Source organism: Symphalangus syndactylus, chromosome 1 (assembly GCF_028878055.3).
Source record: "Symphalangus syndactylus isolate Jambi chromosome 1, NHGRI_mSymSyn1-v2.1_pri, whole genome shotgun sequence".
Classification (NCBI taxonomy): Eukaryota; Metazoa; Chordata; class Mammalia; order Primates; family Hylobatidae; genus Symphalangus; species Symphalangus syndactylus.
The window spans coordinates 105903609-105924998 of NC_072423.2; the positions used below are offsets into that span (position 1 = coordinate 105903609).

Genomic DNA, 21390 nt, shown 5'->3' on the forward strand with positions numbered 1-21390 from the left:
CAGAATTTTTCTGATTTCTCACTCTTCTGCGTCTTTTCCCCGTAGTCAATTTCTGAATTATCGTTTCGGAGATAAGAGAATAGCATAGTGCTGCAGGCTGGGGCATTTTCTGAAGATGAACATCATAAAGTCCTGGCATGGGACTCCCTGTTCTTTGGTTTCTACAGGTGGAGAAATGAGTGCTTCTGCCTCTTTTAGGTTTTTCTATGTATGTATTTCAAGAAATGTATTTTGCGAAGATGCTAGAATGATCTTTCAGGATAGCCAACGTGTACTTCCTTTCTGGTTCTTGTAACTAAAGTTGCAGGGCAGCATCTCTGCTTCACAATCCCAGTTCCATGACTGATGACTCCCTTCTTTTTGGCACACAGCTCTAGTCTAGTCCATCCCCCCAACCTCCCAGCTTAATAATCACACCAATAGGTTAATATTTATATATTCGGTGTATATATATATATATATATATATATATATATACGTCACGCCTGTGAATGCATGTTCATATACTGATATGCAACACATCTCAAATGTGTTTGGCTCCATGGCCCTAACTGCTTTAGGCATTTGGTGATGCTATTATTCCATAGAAAACCCACTGGAAAAATGCGTCTCCTGCATGAAAATTGTAGGATGAAATAAGCTGTGTTCACCTTAATAATCTAAGGAGGAGAAAATAAAAGGTTTAAATGAAAATAAACACATGCATGGGCCTTAGCATGGGTTTCAATTTGCTTGTTCTAGGTACCACAACCAAATTTTCCAACTATTACAGACTTTGGTTGCTTGAGGATTTCATGTCTATTTGGATAAAACAGCACAACTTTTAGAAGCAATTGCTTTATCATGGATGTTAGTGAAAGAGACAGAGAGTCCTAAATTTAAGGCAAAATAAGTTGTTAGGAAAATACAGTGACTTCTCAGGAAGGTTATACAACTAGATCTCAGACTCAAGGACAAGACCCCAATTTATCTGATTTTTAATCGCTGGTGCTCACTGCAGTATCTGTCTTCACATGTGTTCACAGGGAGCAGAAACCTGCATAAATGAATACATTTAATCAAATATATTTACTTTCATCTAAAAACGGCAGGGTTGTACCTTACAGTTTTTGCTTTTAAAAATATGGTTAATGCCAGGGAAAGCAAACAAACTTACTGCTTCAGAGGGGAGAAGTGACATCACAGAGGACAATTTATAAAAAGAAATAAAACACACACTAAAATGAGACGGAAGATGTATGTCATGATACCCTAAACCATTAATTTGTCTCATCCTTTAAAAATCACAGGGTTGGTGATCTAGAGAAATCCATCTCGCTGTTTACTCTCTACCCTCTCTAAATTGATGGCGATGGCAGACTACTGCATCCTGGCTTTGGTTTATCTTCGGCCCACCCTCTTGCAGGGAGGTATTATCTGCTTTCTCCAAGACCCTAGGACACCAGTTCTGAAATTCCTCCTCTCAAAAGTGCCACTGATGTCTGAGAGAGTTGGTTGAGGTTTTCCTGAAGCCCTGGTTCCCAGCTCAATTATGATTTCTCATCCCATTTCAACTGCCACTCATTTTCCATAAGTTCAACTTTAAGCTGTAGGTTCACCATCTTTCTTTGAGCCGGTTGTGTTTTAACCACATCTCCTAATCGTGGCCTAGAACACACAATGGTGGTGCATCACTTCAAACAACTTCTAGATCTCTGGAGAGGGAGGGGTACAAATGAAACTTTTGGTATAACTCTACCCTTGGTTTCTTCTTCTTTTGTCTTATTTGTTCACTTTTTCCTAGTTTATGCAAAAGAGAGTCTAGCCTTGGGTAATGAAATCCAGGAAATTACTGTCATGTTCTATTGTGTTATACAGGAGGAGATCCTGCAGAGGTTTCCCAGCCTGGCCATGCATCAGAATCACCCGGGAAACCTGGCCAAAGTGCAGATTCCCAGACTCACCTCCTGGCCACTGGGAATCAGGTGGTCTGGGCTGAGACCCAGGATCATACACTTCTACAGGCACCCCAGATGATTCTGGGGAGCCTAGTCATGTGTTTAGGAACTACTGCTAAATATTCTGAAAGAAAAAAAAATTTTAAAAATGGTATCATTTTTTAAAGTGAAAAGTCAAATTCCTTTGCTCATAGCGACTGTCTTAAAAATAAAACACGGCCGGGCGCAGTGGTTCACGCCTGTAATCCCAGCACTTTGGGAGGCCAAGGTGGGTGGATCACAAGGTCAGGAGTTCGAGACCAGCCTGGCCAATATGGTGAAACCCTGTCTCTACTAAAAATACAACACCTAGCTGGGCGTGGTGGCACACGCCTGTAATCCCAGTTGCTTCGGAGGCTGAAGCAGGAGAATCGCTTGAACCCAGGAGGTGGAGGTTGCAGTGAGCCAAGATCACGCCACTGGACTCCAGCCTGGGCAACAGAGTGAGACTCCATCTCAAAAAAATAAAAAATAAATAAAATAAATAAAAATAAAAATAAAACACAAGGGTTTTGTGTGTGTGGCTTGGTGCAATCTCAACTCACTGCAACCTCCATCTCCCAGGTTCAAGTGATTCTCCTGCCTCAGCCTCCCGAGTAGTTGGGATTACAGGTGCGTGCCATCATGCCTGGCTAATTTTGGTATTTTTAGTAGAGACAGAGTTTCACCATGTTGGCCAGGCTGGTCTTGAACTTCTGACCTCAAGTGATCTACCCACCCTGGCCTCCCAAAGTGCTGGGATTACAGGTGCGAGCCACTGCACCTGGTCAAGGGTGTTTTCATTTTGTGGTTAATAGACTATGCCAAGTGGTTTAATGTAATCACCCACAGGTACAGGTGCCCTTGGCACAGTCACTACCTTTACCCTGTCAAACTTTACTTGTTAACACAACATCAGACTTCAGGCAACACCTGGTGGAACTGATGTTGTATCTACACAGCAAAGGGGCATGGAGAATTCAAGTTAACGTGTATTCAAGACCTTTCTCTTGAATTATCTACATCACTGGGGCTACCAAATTTTAATATCCATCCTCACTCATGAATTACTAGACAGTCTGTCTGAATTCACCACTTCACATAACATACAGAACCATAGCCTGAAAGCATTTTTAGAATTATCCCAAATACCCTGACCATTCAGGGTATTTTTTTCCTACCCTGCTCAGTTTCCAAACACGGCAAACAAGATTGTCTATTACTTGTTTTGCCTCCTTTCTTAAATACCAATTCAATTTTCGGAGCTTGATAAGCATGCATTTGAAGCCCATGTCCTTTATAATGGAGAAATGACATAAAAATAGATAAACAGGCCAGTGAGGAAATGGTTAGAATCAATAGTATTAGCATAATTCATTTGAGAGATTTACTGTGAACTGAAATATGCATTCTGGAACACATGGGCCTGCTCGGAGAACTGTGTGACTTTATACATCCTGAGCACTTTATCCTGTTTTAATCAGGGTCCATTAATCTCAACAATTTTTCATGTTGCTTTAATTTTCCTGATTAGTTATACTTATAGCCACGCTCACACATTCACAAAGTATTTCTGAAGCTCGTTTTTCTGCAACTCCCTCAACAGGCCTGTGTAATGTCATTTCAATGTTGCTCATTATTAAGTAGAAATAATTAACTCGGCACCCTGCTAGAAAAGTCAATACCTTTTCTTTTATAGTATCAGAAGGTTTGTAAATAATTACTAACAAAAGCATTAAATGTATAAACATGTCTATCACTACTGTATTTTCTGTTTTTCTTACAATTTAAATTACAAACAGGCTTCTCCTAGCACCTTAATATGAGAAATAAAAGCTGAGGCCTCTTAGGCGCCATTCTCAGTTGGCACTATATCTTCCCGGAGAAGGGTTTTGGAAAATAATTTCCACCTAATACCTGTTCTTTAGAAAAGTTATATCTCATGTCCCGAAATAGACAACAGAGAAAGAAATAAAAAAAAAATAGCATTTATGTCTGTACTTTGTAACTAACTCTTACTGAGATTTATCTTAATAAAGAATGGTTCCAAACTATTTTACTTCTATGAATTGATACTTGAAGGAGTCACTACATAAATACACAGAGTTTTCAGAGTAAAGACATTCATCTATGATGGCATTGCTTATACAGCCGAATATTAAGAGCCTAAGTGGTGTTAGTTAAAGAAACTAGTAAATCCACATACTGTGTGGTTATTTTTTAAAGAAATTATGTTGTAGAAATATTTAGAGGCAATGAAGTATGCTTATGACATTTCCAGTTTAAAAAGGTGTGTTATAAAATAGTATTTAAAATATTGTTCTATTTCTGAAAAAAACCCAGAAAGCGTGAATGGAAGCAAGTACACCAAAATTTTATCAGCAGTTTTACTGCTGAATGATGAGACTACAGATAATTCTCTAACACTACCATAAGCCAGTACTACTTTTGTATTGAGAAAATAATTATGATGAGCTATGCTTTTAATGCAATACACAGGAAAAATGGTTAATTTTCTTACTATATAAACCCAATAGAAAAGTCTAGCACCTTAAAAGAAAAGACTAACAATATAAGATTTAACAACCTAAGAGACAAAGAGAGGTAAGGACATAATTAGAGGGTACACAGAGATGGAAATATAAATAACCTTAAAACATATGACATGTGTTCAAATTTGATCATAAAATGAAAAGTTAAGACAACAATGATATTCCATCTTTCATCTATCAGACTGAAAAAGAGCAAAACATTTCATAACACACCGTGTTGGTATGAGTATAACTAATCTTCTCATAAATTGGTAGAAGAACAGTTTGGTTTCACATCTCCAGAGTGCATTTTTTTCCCCAAGGATCTATCAAAATTATAAACATGTATACCCTTTGACTCATCAATTCTCCTAGTAATTTAATGTATAGATAAATTGTATCTTATACAAGGATATTCCTTTCTACTTTGAGTTAAGTAGCCAATGTTTTGGAACAACACAAAGTCCAATCTGGATTAAATGAAAACATTCCCCAAAATGGAATCTCATACAACCTTAAATATATATATATTTTTATATTATATAAAAAATATATTTAATATATAACATATATATATTTTAAGGGTATATATACACATTTATATCTTTTTATATATCTATTTTATATATATTTTAAGGGTATATATACACATTTCAGATACTTCAAGGATATATATATATATATATATACACACACACACACACACACACATAAATGACATGATAGTTTCAGACATATCAGGTGAAATAAAAGGTAAAGTACAATACATACACTGTGTTATCATTGTATAAAAAAATGAGTTGCAAAATATACCTAAACACCTGTATGTGCATAAGCCATCTATGCAAGGAGAGGGACACACCAGGGCTTGGAAACAGTGGTTGCTCCTATAGAGGAGAGAACTCAGGGGATTATGGGTGGCAGAGACTTAATTCTTATTGCATATCCTATGTACCATATTAGTTACTTACCATGTTTATGCTACTTCATACAAATATTTATTTACGTATTTTGTTAGTTAATAGTTATTTTTAAATTATCAGCTATGGAGAAGCAATGATGTGAAGAACGATTCGTAAGCATCAGGTCTATCTACTGAGCTTTGAGTCTGGTATCATAAGGGGCTTCCTCCCTGTAGGACCTCAGGCAAGCCCCCTCCCTTCTCTGGACCACCTTCTCTTTTGCTAAGGAAAATCAAAAAGTTGCCTTTCAACTCTTGGGAATCTGAGCTTCTAGTTGTTTTCAAAACAGATACTTGTTTTTAAATATCACACAAAATAACAGGTGTCTCAGCTACTAGAATTACACACAACCCCCGCCCTACCTCCCCCGCCCACCCCCCATCACACTTTACAAGGTTATTCTCTTGGGAAACCTTGTCTCAATCAACAGCTTTCTGAGCACTACTTTATACACAAGGTCTCATGTTAAGTGCTAGGAATACAGGAATTAACATGACATGTTCCTGTCTACAATGAATTAAATATAAGACCTCCCAGCTACTGAGCGCCAACTAAATGCCAGGCACCGTTTTTTCTATAATACCTTGTAATATTCACATCAAGCCAATCCCCTGTAGGTGCTATTAGCATCTTCATTTTACAGAGGCACAGATGGCAACTAAGAGGGGAAGTGACTTGCTGACAAAGGTTGCCCAATTAGGAACTGATGGCATTGAGATCTCAAACCCAGGTCTTCATGACGCCAAAGCCAGTATTATTTGCTACTATTTCAACCCACCTCATTTGGTTTAATAGGGGAGGAAGACTAAGAAAGAGATGATTAAACAGTAATGTGGTAAGTGTTGTGAGAGAACCCCTGGGTACACCTAATGGAGATTTGCATGAAACTGGCATTGAGAAGTGTATGGCTCCTGTCAAACTGGATGCTTGTAGATTTCTTCCCTTAGATCAGGTGGATCAGAGAATTTTCAGTTTCCAAAGCAAACTCTGATTTTGAGATGAACTCAATCTGAGATGTGGCTACATAGATGACTAGTATCATGACAGAGAGGCATCCACGTGGATGCCAACAGGAATTCTCTGTCAGCTTTCAGAGTCAGGCAGATCTGGACTTAATTCAACTCCAGCACATAGTGACTCTGTTAGATTGGTCAGGAGAGTTTACTCCTCTGAGCCTCAAGTTCCTCCTTGGTGAAAGACAGATGAAGTGGAAAAAATGGAAAAACCAATAAATGTGGAAATGAACACGAAACTCTTTTTGAAAAGTAGGCATTTGATAAACAGTAATCATATATGAATTCTCATATAGGCTTAGATCTACTGAAATAATCCAAGATTGCAGGGGCAACCTACTTCAATAGAAATGGAATCACTCATGAAATATATAATTTGTTTTCTAAAAGTCAGTACAGCAATGTTTTCAGATGCATCTGATACAATGATTTTATCCTGATAATTTCTCCCACATCCTCCTGACTTTGATCATCTACACCTCTAATTATTCTGGATCATAGGTGATTCTGATCCTCATCTGGTACCCTCTCCACCCATTTTCTTTCAGATGCACTAAGAAGCTTCGTCATTAGCCAGTTAAGCTTCTTGGGCTACATCTTCCAAGACATGAACAACATACTGAAATTAATGACTGTCTCTACCCTGGGGTGCCAAGTGGTCTTCTTGTCAAAATCATGAGAGATGCTCCAAAAGGTGGGCGGTCACTAAAGAGAAAGAAAAAATTCAAGTCCCAAAGAAAAGTTGATCATTAAAAAATGAATTTTCTTTTTGAGTATACAGGATGTCCCTTGAAAAAGTGGTTTGGGTCTAGAAACTTCGTATCTATATTCAACATGCTACATTTCAGGCAGCATTTCTGCTTTGATCCTTTGAGCTCCTTTAATACATCAGATGGGTTTTTAATACCCATAGGAATATATAAACTCTTTCCAAGCTAAACAAATGGAGGGCAAGCTGGAGAGTTAATAAACACACATCTATAGGGTTTTGGCAACTTGCTAAGCCACTTCAGGTGCAGTACTGGGCAGAGCAAGGGGGGAACACAGACTGCTCTTTGAGGTAGGGATAGAGGGAGTCACAGCACAAACAACCACCAGGATGGAGACAATGCACCGCAGAAATGCAACTCGCAAACGTCAATAGTGTGGATACAGCTCTGCACGCCTCCATTCCACATGCAAATAAACATTCTAAAAATATTCCTTGGCTCTGCTGGTCTCCCACCCTCCCGCATGGAAGAGGAAAGCCTCACTGTGTTGTGAGCCCAGACAAACTTCCATGTGCTCCCACCCCTCTTCCCCACACATTAAGAAATGTACAAATGGGAAACTGTTTGTGAGACTAATTCATGTCAGGTAGAAACCTGCCTAGTCATTACAGACATGCGCCCCTCTCATTTTATATCATGGACTCAGGAGGGAAAACAGTAATTTATAACATTTCCTGTACTAAAACCCTCCAAACACTGCTTATCAAAGAGCAAGTAAAGATAGCAACACCTACACAACAACATCCATTCTATCTGGATCCCCAAAGTTGTAATCATCCTTGAGTCTGGAAATAGGGTACTTTTTCCTCTGAGCATCTGAGGAAAAGAATCAGGGAAACCCTGTCCCCAGTAAAATGCTTCATTGAACTGAGATTCAGAGGGACTGGGAGAAAAATTGACCAGAGGTTTTAATCCCAATTATTATAGTATCTTTGGACCCCACATTCATCTTATGGCACTATTTCAACAATTCAAAATAAAGTACCCAGGATAAGCATTTACCTCTTTCTCCCCTTTTTAAAATTTAAAGCCAAGATGATTTTAGCAACCATAAACATATAGCACTAATTAGGATATTCATTGTAAGAGCTAGCATTGAATTATTCAAACCTGGCCCCATACCCATAATACGAAAAGAAGGCAGACTTGTATTAAAGACTGATAGCACAGCCTCAACATTATATGACATATCATTGAAAAACTTTTGAATGTGATAGTCATGTTTTAAACCTTTAATGTGGGAAAGAAATTGTTTTTATGATGCAGAAGTTACTTCTACCATGTTTCTGAGATGCAGAAGAGGAGGCAAGAAAATACAGGGGGGATGTGGCTGGTTTTCCTCTACTGCTGCTTGGGTATGACTGTGTAGAATTGAGATAGGAACTATTTTTGACTTGGGTAATCCACAGTTTTGTGCATTACCACCCAACGTGGCAAGATATAAGGAAGTAAAGATACCAAGGGAAAACTTGGGGAAAAATAAGAGGAAGAGCCTTCAATCTCCGAAGGGAAGAATACGACCACTGGTGCTACTCTCACTGTAGAGTGGAAAGTGGACTCGTTTAGAAATTAAACAAAGCTCATTTGAAAAGATTGCTGATTATTTCATGGGAAAATGAATCCTATTTACATGTTTTAAACAAGATTGAGTATGGTAGTTTGGCAAGAATCTATAGAGCAGGAGATACAAAAATATTTCAACAAATAATTAGCATATGCTTGCAAGTTAAGTGGTTAAAAAACTTACATTTTAACACCTACAAATTATATTATTCATGACACTAATGTACTCCCACTGGCAAAGTCTGTATCTAATTTGTGTAATGAAGGATCTGGTCACTGTTGAGTATGTGTATTCCCAGATCCAGAATTCCAAATTTCTTGTCAACCAAGAGCTCAAGCAGACCCAGGAAGTGGCAAAAATCCAAGAGCTATTTTGTCTAGGATAGTCTCATCAGAGCAAAAAGAAACCTCACCGTCTACTTTTCCTGACTGAAACTATTAGTTTTACCTTCAAGGCTGAGAAATCTCGAGTAAGGAGTCCTGTGGTTTTCCTGCATCCCTGTCAACACAGATGGGTTTGTGGACTGTGCTCCATAAAAATGTCTTCCATTTATGAAGCATTTATTCTGCACTAGGCACTGTGCTAAGTATGAAAGTAATACATCTTTTCTTAAACCCACACATAGATCCTAAGAGGCATGGACTATGCTTATAGCCCTCTTGGAGATGAGCAAAGTGAGGGTTAGGGCATTTAAATAATGTGTTAAGATCTTTGCACTAGTAAGTGTGGTAGCCCAGACCATAGTTCAGTCCCAGAGGCCACCTTCTTAGCCTTTACTCAAGGAAAATGTTGTGTCCCTATTGTGCAATGGATCCATTATTCAGGTCATTTCCAGAAGCCTCACTTGGTAGAAACACCTGCAGGGCACTCACTGAGAACAGTCTAAAGACTTGTGGTAAATCGCCCACCCAGCTTGAGACCTCAACAGGAAATTGGAGTCGTTCGTTGGAAAATGGAATCCCTGAACTATGGTTTTCTGAACTGTAGCCCACGAAACATGTCAACACAGCTTCGAGACCAATTACTTTCTTTCAGCTTAGCGGATAAATGAAAGGTGCATGGGGAGAATCGATGAGAGAAGAAAACTGTAGCCACAGCTTTTGGGGCTTCCAGGAAGATGAGCAAAGCTTGTGTACAGATCTCCAAGTGAAACCGATGGCAATATAATTTTTATGAGAAGTGATGAGTGATACTAACTAAAAAAGCACACAATAAAAAACAAAAACAAAAATCTAATTTACCTTAGAAATTAATATTTTGCCAACACTGAAATGTTGAAATGAAAATGTTACATGTGTTTGAAGTTTTATTTTTGGTTAATTATTTTTCTTAACTGGTTCTAACTATTTATTTTGCAACTGATTCTAAGCAAATCTTTGTGAATCTCATTCTTGGCAAAGGGGGCTGGGCAATCAAGAAGGAAAGAAACATACTGGAAAATAATAAAACATTACATCCTTTTTAGATTCCAATTTTGTCCAACTTGTTGACAGTCACAAATGCCCAGAAAATATGGGCTGAGTTGTTTTCGATTGCTGTTTGAATAACAGATTAATTTAATAATCAGTGGGGTATTGGATGACAAAAATTATTGGTTAGAGCAGCCAAACCACCAACCCTAATGACATTCTTATGTAAATTCTTATTTTCTTTCAGGCTCCTGCATTCTTAATAAACCCTATATTTTTGAAAATCCCTTTAAAAACACTACATACTGTCCCTGTATGTTATAATAGATCTGTCTATGCTATAGACATACAAATGTCCACTTTTGGAGTTGCCAATTTGAAGGTTTCTATTTAGAGCAACTGAGTCACCTCTTGATGTATTTTCCATACGAAACCATCTAATGATTCTGGAAACAGGACACAGAAATGGAGTAGGATGCAGCTCAACTTTGTTCTTCAAAGACTTCTGAAGACTGAAAAGACTTCTGCTATATGGGTAGAACCACCTGACATGATTTACTTAGTTCTAGCAAAATGTTTACACACCAGGGTCAGCGGATCTCTTCTAAGAGATGGGCAGATTGTTAATGACAGTCCAAAGGCAAACTGCAGCTGAAGCCTGTTCCCGTGGGAAGTGCTCAGTTCTTTGGGATTGTTGCTCTATGGTTTGCCATTGCTTGTGGAGGAAAGTAATCGCTGCCTTGAGACTAGTTTGTAATGGACACGGTTCTGTATGTTCCATTGCGGAAGGCGAGATGTTTTCCTATGAAAAAGATCTTACTGCGTAATTTCTGAAATACTATAATTTTCACCAAACTCAATTTCCAGCGCACTCCTGGCCAAATGCTGCAGAATTGTGTTATTTTTGAATGTCATTGCCCCTGACCTGAAGTTACCTACAAAGTTGGTCAAAAATTAGTAATTGTCTTAGAGAACTAGACCTGAAAAATCTCATTCTTTCCAGGGAAAGGTTGATAAATTTCTATGCGAATTAGATGTAAAGCAGAGGTACAGATTCAGCTTTCTGGATGCCACCAATCGTGCTGGCCGTTGTACATCTATGGGTCATCAAGAAGGGAAAGACAACAAAAATCAAATAACATTATTTTCCTCCTTAATATATTGCATTCTGAGAATACAAAGCTCATAGAAAACAATAGCTTCATAAATACTTTGATAAATACTCAAATATATCTTCTAATAAACTGTATTTCATAAAATGGAGCAAGGAGGGATAAAGAGAAAAGAATATGCAAAAGACAAGAATAAAAGGGTTCCACTCTTCAAAAGCACTCAACGAAACTGTTTATGGGACCTTTTTTATATTGTATAAACATTAAATCATAATTCTATAATAAAGCTTCACAAAGATTTTTGGATTAGGAATAAAAGTAGTATTACATTGATTTCTCATCCAACTAGCTACCCCAGTGATCTGTCAATTTCTAATCTCTAAAAAGAAGAGGAGGAGGAAGAGAACAAGTGAGTTGTTTGCTCTGTTAGGACCAGTGTGTGCGTGTGTGTGTGTGTGTGTGTGTGTGTGTGTCTGTGTGTGTGCATGAGAACTTAGCGGTGAGAGAGAAGGAAGGGACAAAGGGGTAGCAAATGGCTGCCTGAATGAGGAGTTTCTGTTTCAAGAGGCCACCATGTAATTTTTCCCATCATCTAGAATCTGATCATTTTTACTCTTTTCCTTAAAACCTTTCAGTGGTTATATACTGGTGTCAGGGTAGTTAGCATTTGAAGTCCTTCAAAGGACTAGTTCTCTTGGACAGGATCAAAAGGGCAACAAGCCCTAGGCCTTGATCAGCCCTTGTCCCCTCTGTCATCTCTCCTCACCCACAATTCTCTATTCAGCTTCCTGGAACTTCTAACAATGTGTTAACCAAACCACAATTTCTCTCATCTCCACAATGCTCTTCTCTCTGCCTGGGTGTGCATACCCAACTTCTCCTCACCCTGGTGGTATTGTGTTAGGTGCTATTTCTTCCAGGAAGCTTTTCTTGACCACCTAAGCCTTCCTTCTGTGACCCTGTGTAACATTTACTCTCTAATCATGGCACTAACCATGGAGTATTGGCATTGCCTGGTTACTCATCTGCAAACTCCATGAAGACAAGAATTTTGTGTGTCTCATTCACCACTGTCTCCACAAAGTGCAGCCCAGTGTCTGGGATGCAAGCAGATGATCAAGAAATGTTTACTCAAGTCCTGAGTTATCTTCACATTTTCTTCCTATGACCCTAATTTGTTTTCTGAGTGAATTCCTTAGAGACCTCCTTCAAGATCATTAATAAATCAGCCCTCATATCTTACCTACCAAATTGCCATCTCACAAGTTAGCAATAAGAAACAGGCTAAACCATTCCATGATGTTAGAAATCAAGAGAGTGGTTATCCTGTGGTCAGTGAGGTTACTCTTAGAGGAGGGCAGGTGTGGGGGTCGGTGCTTCTGAGGAGCTTGTAATGTTATTTCACTTCCTAACCAGGGTGCTGGTTATGCAGGAGTATTCACTTTGTGCAAATTAATCAAGCTGCAAACTTACAGTTTGGACACTTTTCTGTAGGTGTTATGCTTCAATCAAATGTCTACTAAAAAAAAAAAAAAAAAGAAAAAGCCCAAGTCCCCATTTCTGTCCCCACCCAGACTCCTGGGGCTTTATTGTTCTGCTTCTGCAGTGTATGACTGAGCTGCCAGGTGGTGGTCTTGAAATAAAGCTTGGAAAGGAAAATCCTCCAATGCCTACAGTGTCTTTTCACTGCTGCTAGCACACTGTGCAAAGCTTTACTCCACTTACTACCCAATCTCCTGTGAGTCTTCAACCCAGCATGGTATTAGAGAGCTGAAACAGACTAGCCATGACTGATATAAATCTCTTCAGCTTTAACTATGCTTTTTTTTTTTTTTTTTTTTTTGAGATAGAGTCTCATTCTGTGGCCCAGGCTGGAGTGCAGTGGTGCAATCTTGGCTCACTGCAACCTCCGCCTCCTGGGTTCAAGCAATTCTTGTGCCTCAGCTCCCGAGTAGCAGCTGGGATCACAGGCGCATACCACCCTGCCCGGCTAATTTTTGTATTTTTAGTAGAGACGGAGTTTCACCATATTGGCCAGGCTGGGCTCAAACTCCTGACCTCAAATGATATGCCTGCCTCAGCCTCCCAAAGTGCTGGGATTACAGGTGTGAGCCACCGTGCCCAGCCTTCACCTTTGTATCTTATTCATATTGGCATTTCCCAAAGCACCAGCACAGTTTCTAGACCACAGCAGGAATGCAATGACCTCCTATTCCTACTGAATGGAAGGTAGTTATTTCTTTAGTTTGAAATATTTAGGTCATTTTCTTTAATCCAACTGCATCTATTTCTTTATTTTCTAATTATGATTTCTAATAAGGAAAAATACTGCTTGCTCTAGCGATGTCCTATCTTAGTTCTATTGGTTTTCTCACTTAGAATAGAAATAAGAACCCTAACTTGCTCTACTAAATATGATTGTGCCTATCTTCACTAAGAGATACTGGCCACCTCACAGAGTTTGTAGTTATGATGACTGAGGGTATAGTACGCATTTGGTCAAAAAGGATCTCAATCATTATAAAACCAGTGGCATTTACCTCACAAAACCATAGAGTCATGAATTGTCAACAACCCTTCCATCACACATGGCCTGTGATCATATCTGAGACATATATGTTACACCTTTTTATACAGGGAATTCTACAGTAGTGAAATAACATTAGACTGTGGAAAGAAATATTCACATTTCAGCAGAATGGTTTACAGGTGTTAAAAACTTTTTATATATTTGGTGTTATGTGTTTCCATCTATTTAGGCTGCTATAACAAAATATCTCAGAGTGGGTAATTTATAAACAACAGAAATTTATTGCTCACATTTTTGGAGGCTGGGAATCCCAAGATCAAGACACCAGCAGACTTAGTGTTTAGTGAGGGCTTGTTTTCTGCCTCAATGATAACACCTTTTAGCTGTGTCTTTACATGATGGAAGGTCAAACAGACTCCCTCAAACTTATTTTATAAGGGCACTAATACCTTTCGTAAGGGCAGAGACCTCATGATCTAATCATCTCCTAAAGGCCTCACTTCTTAATACTATCACATTGGGGATTAGGTTCCAACAAGTAGATTTTGGGGGGACACCAACATTCAGACCATAGCCTTATGCACATGTTACATGTGACTGTTTACTGAGTACTTAATCTGATTCAGGCATTATGCTAAATTCACAACACACATTTTCTCACTTTAACTCCTGTAACAAGCCATGATATGCTTACTATTATAATCCCTCAAATCACCCAGGAATAAGCAGAACTTCATGGAGTTAAGGTTTTTGTCCAAGGTCACAGAGTTAATAATCAGTGAAGTCAGAACTCACATTCTGAACCCATTGCTTCCAAGGCTCCTGCATTGAACCGTACACTTCAGTACTTTCTTGCGGTGGATCTAGAATGCCCCCAGTCAGAAAAATAAACTATAACATGGTAGACAGGGCAAATGTGGAAGCCATCCTGCTCTAAACACTCAGACACACTAGATGAAATAGTAAAACAAAACAAACATGTTTAAATACAAAAGATCTTACAAGAGAAGACACTTAAAGCTAACTTGTAAATTTACTGCTAAGTGTAAAAAATGGATAATCTGGCACTCTCTGAGGCTCTGAATAGGAAAACCAATATTGCCCATGAGAAATCAAACTTCAAGCCTAAACTACATGCTGCTTAGGAAAAATATGTATTCTAATTATATGGTACAGAAATTCCTAAACATAAAAAACTTACATAACAATTATTCCCGGGCAGTCTTTACTAATAGGATACATGATAGAAGCCAAAATGCAAATATATTGTGAAGAGAAACTCAAATTCTATTCTGTTACCAGAGAAATAATATTTAATAGTAAGGATCAATTCACAGTTAAAAATGACAAAATACATGAGCCAATAATCTAACATGGAAAAACACAGACAGAAGAAAAAAGAAGATTGATACTCCTAAAATTTAAACTATTAGAACAATCTTAAAAGGTTTTTATAATTTGGTACACAGAACCTAAGAATAAGACTGTATAAAAGAAAACATATATTTTTAAGAGAAGCAAATGAAATGTCTAGAAATAAAAAGCTCAATAGACTGTTTAAGCAGCAGACCAGACAGGATCAAAAGGAAATTAGTGAATTGGAATATGAGTTTAAAGAAATTATCCAGAATAAAGCACATTAAAAAATAGAAATGAATTTATAACTGGAATCACTTCAATGAAACCTCAGAACATTCGAGAGAGACTGAACATTGTAAAAGCCATCAGAAAACGGGGAGAGGTCAGACTACCCACAAAGGTACAAGGCTAAAAGTGAGAAGACAATGGAATATCTTCAAAATATTTTAATTTTGATGTTATGGAGAGAAATCATCACTGTTGAGTACATACTAAATTTGGGATTTTAGATAAAGAATGAGATAATTTATCACTCTCAGATCATTCTTGGAAAAACTTCTGAAGTACTGTAAAATAAAAAGCAATTTTTTTTAAATCAAAGAGTAACTATAAACATATAAAAAATGCAGGTAAACATGTTATTTACCCTAGGCAGCAACAATAGTAATAATTATTTCATGGGTTAAAAACACAGTAGAACTAGAAGGTTAGAAAATATTATATGAAAGAGATGGGAGGTAATCCAACTTAATAAAATGTAAGTTTTTGTTTGTTCTGGAGGAAGAGAGGAAATCCTCACCAATTGAAACATGTTAAAAAGGCAAAGGGCAACTACTAAAGGAATAGTGTGTACTTTACATAGAGTATGAAAAAAAAAGGAATAGAGAAAACCCAATCAATCCAACAGAAGGGAAAGAAAGGAAGAAAAGAAAAGAGAGAGAGAGGAAGGAAGGAGGGAAGGAAGGAGGAAGGGAGGGAGGGACGGAGGGAAGGAAGGAAAGAAGGAAAAAAGGAAGGAAGGAAGGAAAGAAAGAAGGAAGGAAGGAACAAAGAAAAAACATGAGGAATACAGAGCATATAAAATGATGGTAGAAATACTCCAAACTTATTGGTAAGCACCATAAATTTTAAAAGATTAAACTATCAGATAATAGAAATAATAAAAACTTCAAATCCAGCTATATTCTGTTTATAAAACAAAATCCTAGTGCAAAATGACGAAAAAGGTTTGAAAATGGAGGGAAAGGGGAAAATACGGCTAGCAAGCATTACCAAAATAGAGCTAGTGTACCTCTGCTATTAGCAAACCAAATAGACATTAGGGCATAAAGTACTTTCATGTATAAAGAGGGTTATTACATAGTGATAACAGGAATGATTTCTTAGGCAGCTCTACTAATCATGAACAGGGATGTCCATGGTAACATAACTTCAAAATACAGAAAGCAAAATGAACTGAATGGCACAAAAACGTCCATAAGCCTGGTGAGAGATTAACTGACATCTAAAATAGACTGAAAATAAAGGTAGGTTTGAAACACAATTTGTATACTTCGTCCAAAGGACACACATTGATCCCTGTACCCAGCTATTAGAGAATGTAACTTGCTCTCAAAGAACATGTGGACAAGGACTGGAAATACAAAGCAAGTTTCCACAAATACTAAAATAGATGTGCTATACAGACCACAAGGCCATTGAATTAGACTTCGGTAATAAAAAGGATGGCCTCAACTCCCATATATTTGGACATTTTAAAACACGATTTAGGCATTTACAGATCAAAAAATGGTAAAAATTAGAAACTTGTTAGAGATGAATAAGAATGAAGGCCATATATATATATATAAAATTTAGAGATGCACCGGAATGCAGAGAGAAATGTATACCTAGACATATATATGCTTCTATGTATATCTATATACATATAAAATGAACCTGAAAAGCTAAGCATCAAAGACAAAATGTTAGAAAATAAAAAACAATGTAAACTCAAGAATCATAGAAGAAACATAAAACACATCTCTGGCAGTATGGAAAGGGAGAGAGAGAGGGAAGGAGGCAAGAGGAAAGGGAGCAAGAGGGAGGATCAATTAAAAACTTTAAAAGGGGGCAAAATCACAAACACAGTAATATTTTTAATCAAAAGAAAACACTATCAAAGAGTTGGAACCAACCCAAATGTCCAACGACGATAGACTGGATTAAGAAAATGTAGCACATATACACCATGGAATACTATGCAGCCATAAAAAATGATGAGTTCATGTCCTTTGTAGGGACATGGATGAAACTGGAAAACATCATTCTCAGTAAACTATCGCAAGGACAAAAAACCAAACACCGCATGTTCTCACTCATAGGTGGGAATTGAACAATGAGAATTCATGGACACAGGAAGGGGAACATCACACTCCAGGGACTGTTGTGGGGTTGGGGGGTGGGGAGGGACAGCATTAGGAGATATACCTAATGCTAAATGACGAGTTAATGAGTACAGGAAATCAACATGGCACATGGATACATATGTAACAAACCTGCACATTGTGCACATGTACCCTAAATCCTAAAGTATAATAAAAAAAAAAGAAATGAAAATTAAAAAAAAAAGAAAACACTATCAACAATGCCTGCAATAACCTTGAAAAACGAGATGAAATAGGCAGTTTTCTAAGAAATATAATCACCAAAACCATTTCAAAAGGAAAAAGAAAATCCAGAAATATCTAACCACAAAAGAAACTAATTTCATAGTTGTAAATTTATACACACACGAAAAAACATACACATACAAATCCCACTAGTCACTAATAGTTTTATAAGTTTTACCAAACCTTCAAGAAACAGATACTGGATTCCATCTTATGTTAAATGCTACAGATATTACAGAAAGAGGGAAACTGTAAGTAATTTTGTGGCAATAAAATGACCTTAATAGGAAAGCCAAATGACAGTGCAAGGAAGAAAAAGTATCGCCACTCTCCTTTTTGAGCATAAAAACAAAAAGTTCACGGTGTAAGTAAATTGAATCCTGCAATATGTGTGATATATTATTACTTTTTTCTTTTTTTTGAGACGGAATCTAGCTCTGTTGCGGGGCTGGAGTGCAGTGCCGAGATATTGGCTCACTGCAACCTCCACCTCCTGAGTTCAAGCAATTCTCTTGTCTCAATCTCCCGAGTAGCTGGGATTACAGGTGCCCGCCACCATGCCTGGCCTGTTTATGACAATGAAGTCCATCCTGAAAAAGCAAGTATATTTTCACATTAGACATTCTATATACTATTAATATATAATATATACTACATATAAAGTATGTAATATATACATACTATACATATGTAATATATACTACATTATGTATAATACATATACATATGTATTATATATTTCATGAAAATAGAATCACAAAATATACATGATTATAGATATCATGAAATACACAAACAATACATACATATGATATGTACATATAATACATATATTATACATATAAAAACCCTATCAGAATTCATGGAAATTAATAAGCTAATTCCAAAATTAGTATGCAAGAGTAGAGTCAAGAATAACCAAGAAAACTTAGAAGTATTTTATATGTATATACATATATTTCATGATTTAAAATTTTAAAAATATTAATGTAACAACATGTTAACAAATTAAGGAAACTTTTTTTGTAATGGATGTTGAATTTTCTCATAAAATTCAATATCAATTTAGATTTCAACAATAACAATGGCAACAAAAACTCTTACAAAAGTTTTCTTTAGCCTCATAAATTGTTACTACCAAAAATCTACAGCAACTATGGAATTAATAGTGATGGTTGCACAACATTGTGAATGTACTTAATGCTCCTGAATTATACACTTTAAAATGGTTAAAGGGTAAATTTTATATTCTTTATATATTTTATGACAATAAAAAAGTCCTTTAGCAAACATATTTAACATGTAATTATTGGAGGCACTTCCTTTAAATCAGGAATGAGACATGGTTGCCTAATCTCATTGCTTCTATTTAACGACGTGTCAGAAGTATAGTGCAATAAAACAGAAAACAATAATTAAGTATGGAGATTAGAAAGAAAACGTTTCACAAATGATATTACTGTCTATGCAAAAAGTCCAAGAGCATCCATACACAAACAAGTCGATCTCAAAGAGCATTCAGCAGTGTGTTGGATACAATATTCAATATACAAAAAAGAAATCAGTGATATGTTCATATACTAGTTATTACAAATTAGAAAAGTAGTTTTAAATATATACTATTTATGATAGAAGAAAAACTATGGGGTGTGTAGGTATAGATATATAAAGTTATAAAATTGTATTAAAAGGCACAGAAAAGGCATATAACTAAAGACATATATTTAGTTTATTATAAAAAATAGCAATTATCTTTAAATTGATCTATCACTTACAGAAATTTTAATCAAAACCCTATCAGAATTCATGGAAATTAACAAGCTAGTTCCAAAATTAGTATGCAAGAGTAAAGAGCCAAGAATAATTAAGAAAACTTAGAAGAAGAATAAGGAAAGGAGCTTGTTCTCTTAAATACCAAGTCATATTATAAAGCTATAATAATTAAAGAGATATGGTATTGATATATAGGTATTAACAAACCATAAGATCTGGAAACAGATCTGCATATAGATGGGAACTCAGCCCATGACTAGACTTATTAAAAAAAGAAAGAAAGAAAATTTCTATGCATTGTGTGCCTGTAGTCCCAGCTACTTGGGAGGCTGAGACAGAAGGATTGCTTGAGCCCAGGAGTTTGAGACCAGCCCAGGCAACATAGTAAGATACCCATCTCTTAAAAAAAAAAAAAAAGTCATCTGTAAAGAGTCAAACCATAGAATAGGAAGACCCACATACAATGCATACGACTGTAAAGAAATAGTATCCAAAAGAGAAAGAACACCCAAATCAATAAGAGTAGATCCAATCACCCAGACGGGAACTGCCCAATTGAAATAAAGAGGTCAGAAACCCCAAACAACCAATAAAACCATTAAAAGAGGCTCAACCTCATTAGCAATCAGGGAAATGCATACTCAACCACCAAGAAACATTTCCAATTTATCAGGTTTGGGTAAATCCTGAAGGCTTGTGCCTTCAGTAAAGATACGTAAGGACATTCTTGAACACACAGTTCAAACTGCCAACCGTCAGTTGAGAAAGCACCAATTAGGACTTTCTCAAAACATGAACAAACTGACCTACAAATCTCCTGTACTGCAGGATGTATTTTCATGCATTCTGAATGCTTCCCAGTGTCTAGAATATCTTATAAAGCCAAGTGGTGTTTCTTCCAAGCTGATAGAAATACTTCCTTACACAAGAGGGCAGCCATGTTTTCTATTGGTGTAACTGTGCCTGCAAGTCACACAGACCCATCTGGGAAAGTTCTGTGCTGAGCAGAAAGATGTAGGGGGTTAGAGGGTGGGGGTATGGCTTACTTGGAGCAGTCTTCACAAGCAATATTCCCTGTAGTCTCCTTGATGGTGCGCTCAGAGACAAATGCTGGATATTCAGTATCACAAGGCTCCAGGGTCTGTTTCAATTTCTGGGCTGTAGGGATATGGGGGAAAAAAAGGTAAAGAATGCAAGGCACAGGCTCAAAATTGTGACTGGCAGCCCACAGCAACCCAGAACACAGTTCCGCTTCTGCTGCTCTGTGATTTTTCTAGCACAGCATAATGCATTATTTTCTAATTAGTCAAGTGATTTCATCTGCCAAGCAACTCTATAAGCTATAATTCCTCCAACAGTTGTGTTGGCTTGATCAGCTATCATTTATGCATCACAAGAATTCTACTTTCTGGGACAACATCAGTCACCAGGTCTCTGACCTCAGACTTACTCAAACTTAGCAACAACACATATGTATATCTGAATAAATGTATAAAATATAAGTTATACCATATTATTTAGGGTGAGACAAAGGTCATGATACAATTGCATGGTTTTATTATAGAAGGAAAATTGAAATATGAAATAGTAAAATACGTAATGTCTTTGAAGCACAGCCATGAACCAAATCCTACTATTATGAAGCTCTTTGTGCAATAATACACCAAGTCAATTTGAAAGCACTAAATAACCCTGGTATGTGGATGAGCACATAGTAGGCGCGCTCGGTAGAGGCTTGGCAGTTGATTGTGCAGTGGGCAA

General features: G+C 37.1%; 1 protein-coding gene across 5 annotated transcripts in view; it reads right to left on the reverse strand.

Moving 5' to 3' along the window:
- CACNA2D3 (calcium voltage-gated channel auxiliary subunit alpha2delta 3) overlaps window positions 1-21390 on the reverse strand; it is a 959332-nt gene that overhangs the window by 35716 nt on the left and 902226 nt on the right. For all 5 annotated transcript variants that reach the window (XR_010122405.1, XR_010122406.1, XM_055273813.2 and 2 more), the window contains one exon: window positions 20676-20787. Coding sequence is in view for 3 of the 5 variants with exons in the window: in XM_055273813.2 (XP_055129788.1) it covers window positions 20676-20787 (112 nt within the window). In the remaining 2 variants the exon portion in view is untranslated. The remainder of the gene's footprint in view (window positions 1-20675; window positions 20788-21390) is intronic.